The 12,748-nt window shown below is 36.1% G+C and overlaps 1 protein-coding gene across 1 annotated transcript; it reads left to right on the top strand.

The window, feature by feature from the left end:
* Positions 1-1,255: 1,255 nt before the first annotated feature.
* On the top strand, positions 1,256-2,102 carry LOC145677187 (stress-associated endoplasmic reticulum protein 2-like). Its single transcript, XM_081747799.1, has one exon. The coding sequence runs from the start codon at positions 1,337-1,339 to the stop codon at positions 1,529-1,531; it is 195 nt and encodes a 64-aa protein (XP_081603925.1). The 5' UTR covers positions 1,256-1,336; the 3' UTR covers positions 1,532-2,102.
* Positions 2,103-12,748: the final 10,646 nt, after the last annotated feature.

Genomic DNA, 12,748 nt, shown 5'->3' with positions numbered 1-12,748 from the left:
CTTGACAGGGAAACTCGCTCGTTGGTTGTCAGAGATTGATTCTCATGACTTTACGATTTCTCATGTTGCTGGTTCCGAGAATTTAGAAGCAGACGCCATCAGCCGCTTTGTAAAACATCGAAGAGACGAGGAGGACGAAGAAGAGAGTGCCTCAGACCCAAGAATCTTCATGATCGAGGACTTGGATAGCATTGACCTTAAGAAGGAGCAGAGGAATGACGGATTTCTGAGTAAAGTCATTGCGTATTTGGAGGATAGACCCGACAAAGACCCGGAGTATGAGAGGAGAGCATCGCATTTTGCCCTGCGTAAGAACATCCTGTATAAAGTTAACAAGACGCCATTGGGAAAAGTTTTTCTATTAGCAGTGCCCACCAAGTTAAGGGATGTAGTATTCGAGAAGGCCCATTCAGAGAAATTAGGTGCCAATCACGCTGGTTTCAGTAAGACGTATAACCTCCTAGTGAAATCTGTTTATTTTGTAAACATGAAGAAATTCGTTTATGAAAAATGCAAACAATGCATTAGCTGTCAAGTATTGAAAAAGCGTAGTGGCAAACCTTACGGAAGTCTGCAGACACACCCCTGTGTTCCACCCTTCTATAGAGTGTATGTTGACTTAGGAGGAGTGTACCCCTGTAATAATATCTTACGACACAAGTTTCTCATTGTTGTCGTGGATGAAGGGACACGATTCTGTATCACTGGATCTTTACCAGATGCTTCAGCGGCTTCCGTTAGTTCTTTTCTATACGAGAACGTTATTCTGAAATATGGACTAGTAACAGAGATCGCATGTGACCGCGGAGCAGCTTTCACTAGTGCTGTGTTTAAAGAGCTTTGTCACATCCTAGGAACACAGATACACTTTGCAGATGTACAAGGGCATTACGGTATCGGAACAGTTGAAGTCGTAATCCGACATATTGAACACCAGGCGAACAACAGGAGGAAGCCCAGCAGAGAAGATGAAGCTACAGGTACTGTGACGTCAGTTTTCTTCCTTTCTCTTCCTCACCTCTCTCCTACCCTCACTCTCTCCAGAAAAAGCTAAAATTCTTATTTTTATTTCTTTTAAAATCAGACGGGTGTCGTCCGGTCCCAGGACTCGTTCTACCCTTGAGAAACATCCCAAGAATCTCACTTTGACGACACAGCTTTCTTTGAAAATACTTTTCAAATTAAGCACCCGTAAAATGGTAGAGATGCTGGTTCTTTCTTAGTAATTTCTATTTTTATTCCCCCCCCCATACGATTACGTCGGTCAACGTGGAGGTAATCTGGTGTGGAGTTTTGTTGTGATTTAATTTTTAATCATTCATAAACGTTCCAAACCATGGCCCCAAAACAGAGAATGCGCATTGCAAATGAAAAAGCTAGTAAAAACGTCACATTGAGAGGAAATGTTCCCAAATCATCGAAACCTCAGGATGAGAAATATCCAGTGGGACCGTGGCTTCTCGCGCTGTTCGTTTTCGTTGTGTGTGGCTCAGCTGTCTTCCAGATAATCCAGAGCATCAGACTGGCATAAAATACCTCGGATTCGGACAACAATCAGCAGTTCAACAGCAGCAATGTGTCGAGAAATGATTGTGGTTCTGTTCAGTGATACGAGCACTTCACTACAAGGCACCGAACACTTTTGTACTCCGAAGTTGATGATCTCCTTCCATGGTGCTACGACCTAACAGTTGTCTAAATTTCTGTTCTACATCAAATGTCTTCTTGTTTTTTTGTGACTGTTTTCTGATACAGATGTTTTTTTTTTCTTTTCTTTCTTTGGGTTGGACGAGGTGTAATTGTTGTGTACTTTCCTTTTGGGACCTAATCTTTCGTATGTATTGACATGACTGTGGTATATTAATGTACACTATTATATATAAATATATATATATATATATAAATAAAAGAAAGAGATATAAATATATATATAATGTAAATATGGGCTGAATGTGTGCAAAGATAATGGAAGACCATGGGACGGTCACGAATTACCTTGACTGACTAACCATTCCAGTTTCATTCTTTGTACAAAAAAAGAAAAAGAAAAGAAGCAGTGTACCATGCAAAGAGTGATACAGAAGTAAAATTGTTATATAATATTTAAAAAAAAACACAATTTTACGGGTGCTTAATTTGAAAAGTATTTTCAAAGAAAGCTGTGTCGTCAAAGTGAGATTCTTGGGATGTTTCTCAAGGGTAGAACGAGTCCTGGGACCGGACGACACCCGTCTGATTTTAAAAGAAATAAAAATAAGAATTTTAGCTTTTTCTGGAGAGAGTGAGGGTAGGAGAGAGGTGAGGAAGAGAAAGGAAGAAAACTGACGTCACAGTACCTGTAGCTTCATCTTCTCTGCTGGGCTTCCTCCTGTTGTTCGCCTGGTGTTCAATATGTCGGGTACCGAATTATAAACTGTTCGGTTTGTTTTCCAAATTACTCCCGAAGTGCTCGATTGACTGCCGTGCACTCCCCGGACCGACTCCGTTGACTGTCTTTTGATAACTTCGCGACTAAAGTCCTCGATGACCGACTCCAAAGTCTCCAAGCAACTCCAAAGGTTCTGTGAGACTTCGAAGGCTCCGTGTCTCTCCAAAGGCTCCGTGTGACTCCCTGTTTCCGGGATAGAGGGAGTATTTAAAGACCAACATCTTCTGGTAATCCTGCTGACTCCAGACACGTGTAGATGAGATGTTTTCGTCCCAACAGGTACTCATGACGTCAGAGATGGACAGATAGTTAGGAAAGGAGCTCTCTCAGCTTTATTACATAAAATACACATTGACATAATACATTATATAACATAAACAAACACTTCCACGATTTAGCCTCGAAAACACAAAATTACGGAAGAGAAACGTAGACTAAATTCTCAGACATACATGAATTTCATAAACTAAGACATCCGAATAACTAGCGTTCTTTGACACATAAGAGATGTCTTTTATGAAATTAGAAAAAAAAAGAAAAAAAAAGAATAATCTCACAACACCGAAGATAAGTCTGAAGATGTCTTAAAGAATAAATGATTTTGTGGGAGATCAACGAAAGTCAATAAATATTAGTCTCTTCACATAAGTTAATAAAAATTAAGCAAATTTAATGTAGTCCTCTTGGCTGAGGGGGTAGAATGAGGGAGTAGATTTTATTATACTATTTTGACAGCAAATCGAATCCTATCCCATCCGATCCTTTTAGTACAAAACATCATACGAACTTAATATTTTTATAGTTGCTAACCATGAGACATTAAGTATCGCAAATTGTTCTTGGGTCAATAACGACTCACATGGGATTAAATTGGTCAATACAATCAATTTTCAAACCAATGAAGTTACGATTCAAAACAAAATTACAGTGGACATCTGTAAAATACCAATTATTATAACCTGAAACGCGCAGTAGTATTGTCTTCCGAGGGTTAATTTTATTTTTTCAACTGCTTTTGTAGCATTTTTCTCTTATTTAAATGACAATCATATTATTATTGTCAAAACTAAGAAAGTATTGAAGGTTGGAATGAGAACGTCGTTTTGAAATAATTTGTTTAAATTGTAGAGGAACGTTAGCTTTTTCATTTCGTAATTGTTTTTGAACAATTTCAAAGAATAGAGCATGTGCGTGCACGTGTTGTAATAAATGTTGCCTGCTCTTCTAGGAAAGTTAGGGAATTATTTAAATTTGGATTTATTTACACACAGACTTAAATCCTACGGGTCGTATGAATTTGAAAAAAAATGAAATGAAATCTTTGAGTTTTACGTCCCACAATTATGCTGGTTAGGCTAAAGGAGACGGTGATGATGAGAGATGAGTGAAATGATGATGAGAGAGGAGGAAACGGAAGAACTCAAAAACCCACGAGCACGGTGTTTGTCCACCACAAAATTCACTTGGCGGGGCTGGGATCGAACCCGGAACCCCAAGCACCAGAGGTGAACGCTCTACCACTGAGCCACAGCACCCCTCCTGTGAATTTGATTTGTATACATTCCTTTGAATCAGATATTATGTTGATTTTTTTCGTGTCATAAATATGTGGATCAGATATAACCTTACTTATGGTTACTGTGGTTAATTTGGTACAACACTATTGTTAATTTGGAAAACGGGATGCGAAAGGTGCAATTTTACCTATAACATATTTAGTTCTGTTACCTTTACAATTAACAAATTAAATATAATGCTATTAAGATCAGCTATATAATTAGAACAAGTAATACATGATGAAAATTAAAATAGAATATATGTGAAATCAGAGATACATCATTGCAATTGAGTATAAAAAGTGATAAGTGTACATAAACTATCTTTCAAGAAGATAATGCGAAGATAAGTTTATTTTTAAATGGCGTTATGTTAATAAACTAGCATTAGACCTTAAGTGATTTAAATTACAAGGATGACGTTTCTTTATATTAATTGCCTTATTCTACATAAATAATTGAATATTACATGGCATAACGTAGAACCCTTACTTTGTGACTTTCGAGTTCACTGCGTAGAAACTTGTTGGATTAAGTGGCATAGGACGTATCTTGGAGCTACAGTCAAATTGTTGTGAATTGTAATAACAATTGACGAATTTCTTGCAGATTCTGCAATAACACATAAAAACACTAACATGAAATAGTATAAAAGTACGATCTTAAGTTTATGTCATTTTATGAAATGTACTCTTTCAGGTAAAATATATAGTATACCTATAAAAAGTATTATACTTTCCCTCACTTAAAGTAATAAACGGTTTAGAGAAGATAAGTATCATCTTTATTTGTTCTTGTACACTAAGTACTAAACAAGTACCAAGAAAATACACACACACACACACACACACACACACATATATATATATATATATATATATATATATATATATATATATATATATATATATATATATATATATATATATATATATATACGGGTTAGACAAAAAATCTAAAATGTTTGCAAAAGTATGAAAAGCATACCTAGTATGGTGTTGGGCCTCCTTTTGCATCCAAACTAGTTTGGATCCGACGTGGAATGGACGTATACAGCTCCTGAATCGTGGTGTGTGTAATTTTGTACCATTGTTCCTCCAAAACATGCTCCATTTCCTTAAGGAATGCTGGTTGATTGTAATAAGACCAAACACACAAATCTAACTCAGCCCACAATGGCTCAATAATGTTCAGATCTGTTGATTGTGAGATCCAGGGGAGGTGTGATAGCTTCTGGACATGCTCCCCAAAACCATGATTTAACCTGTTTGTAGCGTGAAAGGGTGCCAAATCATCTTGGTAGATGCCATCACCATCAGGGAACAATATTTGGGCCATGGGAAGAACCTGGTCCCCCAAATGAACTTATACGACTGAGCATTCATCATTCCATTCAGGGCCATGAAGTCTTACGACGGTGTTCTCCATACCTAAACATAACCTGTTGTTGAAAACAAGGTGAAGGTCAATTCATCGGACCACATGACGTGTTTCCACTGCTCATGAGTCCACGCATTATGGTCCTTCCATCACTGGATACGCCTCTTCGTATTTACTGCTGCGACCAGGGGTTTGACGATAGCGGCTCTGCCATGAATTTTCATTTTATGAAGTTCCCTTTGGACTGTTTTCGACGAAAGCAGGTGCTGGATTCCGGAATTGAGTTCTGACGTAATTTTCATTGCAGTGGTCTTCTTTTTAGCTGCTACAATCCTTTTTAATGCCGTCCGGTTCCTATGTGTCAGGATTGTCTTTCGACCACTGTTGTGCTTTCCAGACGTCATTTGCCTATGAATTGTGTATGCCCTTGTGACATTGGACACAGTTCCTTTCGATACATCCACAATTTTCGACAATGCTGCCAATGAAGCTCCAACCAGAGTGGCACCAAGGATCATGCCTCTTTGGAAGTCTGTCAGGTCGCCCATTTTAACGCACCACTTTCACACCACGACACTCACAGGGGAACTGGTTACTGAAAACGGAGGAGGAAACTCCACACGATACATTGAAAACAAAAAAGAATCCGTTACTGCAACACATGTTGTACAGTGGAGGGCCAAACGTACGTGTTCTGATTGAAGTGATTTTAGATTTTCTGTCTACCCCTATATATATACATATATATATGTGTGTGTACATGTATCGAAAATTCATTGTTTATATATATATATATGTATATATATATATATATATAGATAGATATATATATATATATGTGTGTGTGTGTGTGTGTGTGTGTGATGTCTGAAAAGTCCCTTAGCGCCCGTTCTAAAATCCATATGGAAGTATTTCTATTAAAGTTGATGTAGGAAATATACAACATGGCTAGAGCCAGACATTTTGGACGATGATTTTTGGACGACCACCATCTTGCGGTTCATTTCTTTATTTCAAACTGTTATTTCTTATATTTTCAGAAATCGATCATTAATTCTGAACTCTTAAAATCATGCACGGAATTCGGAGCTCCACAAATGCTTATTTCTATCTCCATCTCTTCCTTAGCCTCTGTAAAGTGTGCAGCATATATCTACACCAAAATAATACTTTTGTATAACAAGTGTCAAGAAGCTGTCGATAGTCAGGATTTAAATGCTGCAAATAAGGTAGAAATTTCTTATCCAGTCCATATAGTTATTGCTTATCTTATATTGCAATGACATTCAATTTCCTGGCTGAGACGTGTTCTTTCTTTTGAAATTCTAATTCCAATTTTCCAGTGGCAATACATCAGTAATCAGTTTTACCACTGACTAATCAAATAGGGACGCTCTAAAAAATCTAGACGATACAGACCTAATAATAAAGTAAAGCTCTAAATGAAAATGTGAATTAGGTAAACGTTTAGAATAGTGAACTTAATAATTTTGAATTACTGATATAATGCTTCTTCTATGCCTTTAAATTTTTAAGTTTAGATAACTTTCATAACTCATATAATGCAGAACAAGAGTGGGCAAAGATTTCTATATATTTAAGCATTCTGTATTGCTCATATCGCTTCCTTCAGAATGCCGAAAATGTTATGTTATGGTCTTCCGATTTTGATTCCCTCTCTAATTCCATTAATATCAGTGCCTTTAGTTTAAGGGGTTTTGATGTGATATCAATATCCGCTTTATCCTTCTTTGATAATATCTTCATAATAAATATAACTCCTCGTTTAGAAAGTGAAAAAGTATTTAATCTATTCTTATTGTACGATTCAGGTGCATGATAAGCTCATTACCTAGCTAAAAGTTAGGAAAAGTGAGAAGCTCATTGTTGCGAGATTATATCACTATTTCCTTATGAAGCTATATGCAATTCGAAAGCGTTATCTAACATAGTATATACCTACATTTCCTTTTGAAAAACAGCAAATTAAAACATCTATTGATGTTCTTCCGAACATAAAAAAAATATGTTTCACATGTTCATATTTTGCTCTTATATTCTCATCCGTAACATATATGGTACTTAAATGGATGTCGTACTATATTCGCTACGGGATACCCGGTTTTCCGTTTGTTCTTTCCGGGCTTCGGATCCCATGCTCTACTCCCAGGCCGTGAAGCTTCTAACGATATATTATAAAACATGCTTATAGCCATGTATTAATTTAACTTTAGTTTATAGTTGAAACCAGCCTTCACATTTTTATGAAACTTCGGTTTCTTTACAAACAACAATAATATATTATTAGCTTCGGCGCGTTAAAAGAGACATTATTAAAAAAAATAGACTATATGTAATTAGTGAAACTTTTTTAAAGTTTTGAGACTGGAAGGTCAACAATCTTTACACGGGGATATTTTCTAATTATCAAATTAAATTAGGTGTTTTGCGGACTACTCTTACACATTAATAGTATAAAGCTAAATTTCCTGCGGGTAATGCTGTTACTCTGGGAAACTAGTCTCTAAGCATCTGTTACAAGTTAATTGAGCAATGAAGCCAAAACATATATTTCTGTAGACAAAGATCTAAGTGGGAATTATGCTTAATAATGTAAAATATTTAAATCGAACATTTAAATTTGTAATATTTCAAAATAAACTAACGAAAATACTATGTTCAACACAAATATTTGTTTGGACTTATATATCTATCAGACTATAGTTTACTAGTTACATCAATAAAATATACGCCATTTTATTATTTCTAAAAACTTTTTGATTCAATTCTTTATCTGAAAAGTAAGAAGTAAGTGATTTTACATTCGGAGAATTCGAGATGTTTTAAGTGTTATACAGAGTTAACTGTTATACACATTAACACATTTTACTAATTCTTATTATTTTATTATCATTATCTAGTAACCCAAAATTAAGGCCTATTCCGTAAGAAGGGCACGCTTTCGTGAATCGAGGAAAAGAGCCTTAAAGATTTTATGAAGGTATATAACAATAACTTAAATTTGCAAATACCTATTACAGGATTTTTAAATATAAAAGATATACATGACTAATACATACCTTGCATTAAATGGAAAATATATACTATTTATTATATTTATAAACACATTTGTATTAAATGTTATGTGCCCTTTTTTTCGAAAATCCTTGTTGATTGAAGAAATAGCACACTATTAATGAATCACAATAATATATTTCTTCTAAATAAAAATATGATGTATTACTCATGGTAATAAATGCGTTATTGATTATGTTATGTTCGTACTCATTCAATATAAATTAAATCCAGTCGCTGTCTTCAGCTGACAAGAACATCATTAAGAACTGAACATCTTCCTGTTTCTGTTCGCTCACTCCAACAAAAGGGACCGGATTAGGTTCAATATCTCTCAATTTCTGACATACAGGTACCACAGTAGCTATTCCACCATCCTTAACACAATACAGCCATGTATAGATTCGTGGTTTCTTCTGCTCACGAGCAAATTTTGTTGTTTCCACTTACTTATGTACGAAGGAAGCAACGACTCTCGAAGAGATTTTTCTTTCACACTATAAAAGGAATCATACAAAATGCACTAAGTTTGAACGAAAAATTTCTCATAGCACTCGTTTTTATAAACCTTAGGAACCAAGGAGACCAGTTTAACCGGTACTTCATTCTTTTTCGAGTTTAAGTACTTTTCACCATGATTTTTTTATTCTTCAAGTTTCAAATTCGTTGTACTATAAAGTACACGCCTCTTCTTTTAAACAGGTTTAATTTAATTTAGTTTTTAAACTATTTCCAGATTTCTAGGTTAATAATATTGTAAGGAGCAAAGCATTAGGAGCTGGTAGGGTCTGAATGTCAGCTGTGCGCCAAAATAGTGGTGCAAAAATTTACAAGTACAATATTGCCATGCTGCAAAAAATGAAGATATCGAGATGAACTTTTCATAGCACCTACAGTATATAATGGTGGTTCCGGGAACAGGACAAGTAGGGTTATGTGGCCTTATTACTGAATATGCCTCAATTATATGTGTAGTACAACTAAAGAGTCGAAAGTTTAATAATAAATACTGGGACAATTTATTGGTAAAGCAAGGGCCGTAATAAATGTAAATAAGGTTCTTATTAGCAAATAAAACACAGAAGTATTTATTGTGTGTATACAGTACCACAATATAATACAGTAACTAAGCAACATGATAATCACTAATACGAGGATGAATTTTTCCATGGAACGGGGGGGATAAAAGGCCGATATAGTGTTTTTCGATTTATTGCCCTTTATATGATTTTCAAATTCCTAACATTTATAATTGATAGCATATCTATTCTTACTTTTTAAAATCGCCGCTGTAGCCTATTAGTCAGAAGATTCATCTCCAGACACGATGTAGAGAGAAGAAAAAGAAAGAGATATGACCAGTAACATAAGTCATTTAACTGCGCCAGGGATCGAATCACTTGACTCATACGCGCCGTCTGCCCCAGGGACTCAGCTGCAGCGTTATATATATGGTTCTATGTCAGAAGGGCCGGAGAAAAGTGCGAGGACAGAAAGACCCGAGTCAAAATGGCCACGGTCATGATAACTTTAGACGTTTTCCTATAATTCCATATGATAGTAATATATTCTGCTATGATACAAAGACCTAGAACCAGGAATACACCGAAAATACTTTGGACATAACCCGCCAGCATATTCAGTTGAAAAGAACTGGAAAAATAATAATTAATCATTTTACTCTAGTAATTCCTTATTTATTCACTGGATAATGATCGACAACAAGCTCACAGACAAATTAATTTACATACTTTTTTTCTACATTATTAAAACGGCTACTACGAAATATGTAAACACTTTCCATCCACTACAACATTCTCCTCCTCTTTTTTTTATTCAGGCGTATATCTATCTGGACATTTGCGCTGCCGCTCGGAACGACGTAATGACGTTTCATCCTCGTCCTTTTTTTCTGATAATGGTGGGTGACCAAGATTATTAGGCAAGGTTTCCGTTTCCATATACCACCAAAAATTATCAGAAGACCTATTTACTACCGTTGGTATTTTTACATTTTCTCTTGTTCGGTTATTCACTGGTAAGTCATTACGAGACACCTTAATGTTCTCTGATTTCTGTCTTCGACTACGTAAGTGGTGTACATGTACCCTTCTACACTTGTTTTCTACCCACACTTCATATAAAGAGTTACCTATACATCGAATAATTCTTCCTGGTACAAATTTTGGGAAGTGACAGGGGTTATTTAAGACCCATACTAATTGACCTTTACTGTATTGGTTCTGGTTGTAAACACCGTTGTCTTTGCTTGTATTCTGGTCATCAATGCCTTTCCTACAGTCTTGATACGTGATATTATACCGGGTACGTGGTTCATATTGGAAGAGTAAGCCTGCTGGTGAATTATGCAACTTTTCCGATCGTGTGAACCTAAGTCCATATAGTAAGTCTTCCAAGATCCTTAACAACTGTGAGGAGGAACACACAGAAAGTCCCTTTTCCATTAATTTCTTTTTCATCAAACCCTTTACGGTTTGCACCGTTCTTTCCGCTAAACCATTGCTCTGGGGATGCCACGGAGGAGAATTCAATATCTTCACTCCCCTTTTTAACCAATAGTCCTTGAAGTCCTTACCACAGAAGGGCGGACCATTATCCGTTACCATGACTTCAGGCCAACCAAATTTATTGAAACAAGTGTTCAACTTTGTAATCGTTTCTGAAGTATTAGTAGAGTTCATTTGCCATACTTCTATCCATTTTGACATCGAATCTACTAACAAAAGAAATTTTCTTCCAGCCAACTCGAAGAAATCTAGATGGATTCGTTGCCAAGGATGTATTGAGTCTCTCCATGATATATATTTCTGTTGTGGTGCTTTATTGTGTAGAGCCTGACAAGAAGTACATGTTTGAACTACGAGATCTATGTCTTCATCCAACGAAGGCCACCAATAATTTGACCTTGCCTCAGCCTTCATGTTTTGTGCACCTAAATGTCCTTCATGTAATATTTGCAACATCATAGATCTTAAAGACGTCGGTATTACCAGTTTATGACCCCAAAAGAGACACTGTTGTTGCACATATAACTCATGACGTCGACGATAATAAGCTTTTAATTCCGTCACATTACCTGTAGATGGCAATCTTGAAGGCCAACCATGAAGCAACCAGTTCTTTATCTGATTAATCGTAGAATCCAGAGTCGTTTCGTTGCAAATCCTGGCGAACAAGGGTGGATCAACTGTGATATTAGTAACAAAATTTTGAGATATTTCCCAATCTCCCACTTCTTCTGACAATGGCAACCGAGACAAACAATCTGCTACTTCCACATGTTTGGAATAATTTATCACATAGTCATAATTAAGTAAGAGTAATGCCCATCTTTGTAAGCGGGGTGAAGCTAAAGTTGGTATGCATGTTTTTCTCCAAAAATCAATTTTGCTGGTAGGGAATCCGTTTGAATCTCAAAAGGTCTACCAAATAGATATTTATGGAACTTTTTAACAGCGAATATTATTGCTAGGGTCTCCTTTTCAAATTGACTGTAATTTTTCTCAGCATCAGTTAAGGTTGCTGATGCGCAAGCTACAGTATGCAATTTTCCTTGTCTCCTGTTACAAAGTTGTGCACCAACTCCGTACGCACTACTATCAGTGATGAGAACGACTTCAGCTGATTTGTCAAAAGGTTGGTTCCATTTTGCTTTCCTTAGCATGTCTTTTGATAATTGGAATTCTTTATCATGCACATTTGTCCAAACCCATCTCTGTTTCTTTTTTAGTAATTCAAATAAGTGAGGCAGTTTTAAAGAAAAATTTGGCAAATGCTTGTGAAAGAAGTTTAACATACCTAAATACGCTTTTAATTGAGACACGTCTTTTGGTGTTTCGCATTTTAAAATTGCCTCTTGATGTTTCACTATCGGAAAAATACCCCTTGGAGAAATCGTATGTCCCAGATATTCAATCTCGGATTGTAAAAATTGACATTTATCCAAACGTACTTTAACGTGATACTCTTGTAAACGTTTTAGCACATTATTAGTGCGTTCAAAACACTCTTCTCTATCATGCCCAGCTATTAAGATGTCATCTAGAAATGCAAATACACCAGGAAAATCTTTTAAAATTTGCTCTATTACCCTCTGAAATATATGGGGACTGCACGTCAATCCAAATGGTAACCGTTGTGGCTGAAAAAGTCCCCAAGGTGTATTAACTGTAAGAAGAGGTTTCGATCGATCATCAACCAATATTTGTTGATATCCCATCCTCGTCGCCAGTTGATAACTTTAGACGTTTTCCTATAATTCCATATGATAGTAATATATTCTGCTATG

Source organism: Thermobia domestica, unplaced genomic scaffold (genome assembly GCF_964235325.1).
Source record: "Thermobia domestica unplaced genomic scaffold, izTheDome1.hap1.1 HAP1_SCAFFOLD_680, whole genome shotgun sequence".
Classification (NCBI taxonomy): Eukaryota; Metazoa; Arthropoda; class Insecta; order Zygentoma; family Lepismatidae; genus Thermobia; species Thermobia domestica.
The sequence above is the reverse complement of the archived record's forward strand: the minus strand, read 5'-3'. Positions and strand labels throughout refer to the sequence as shown.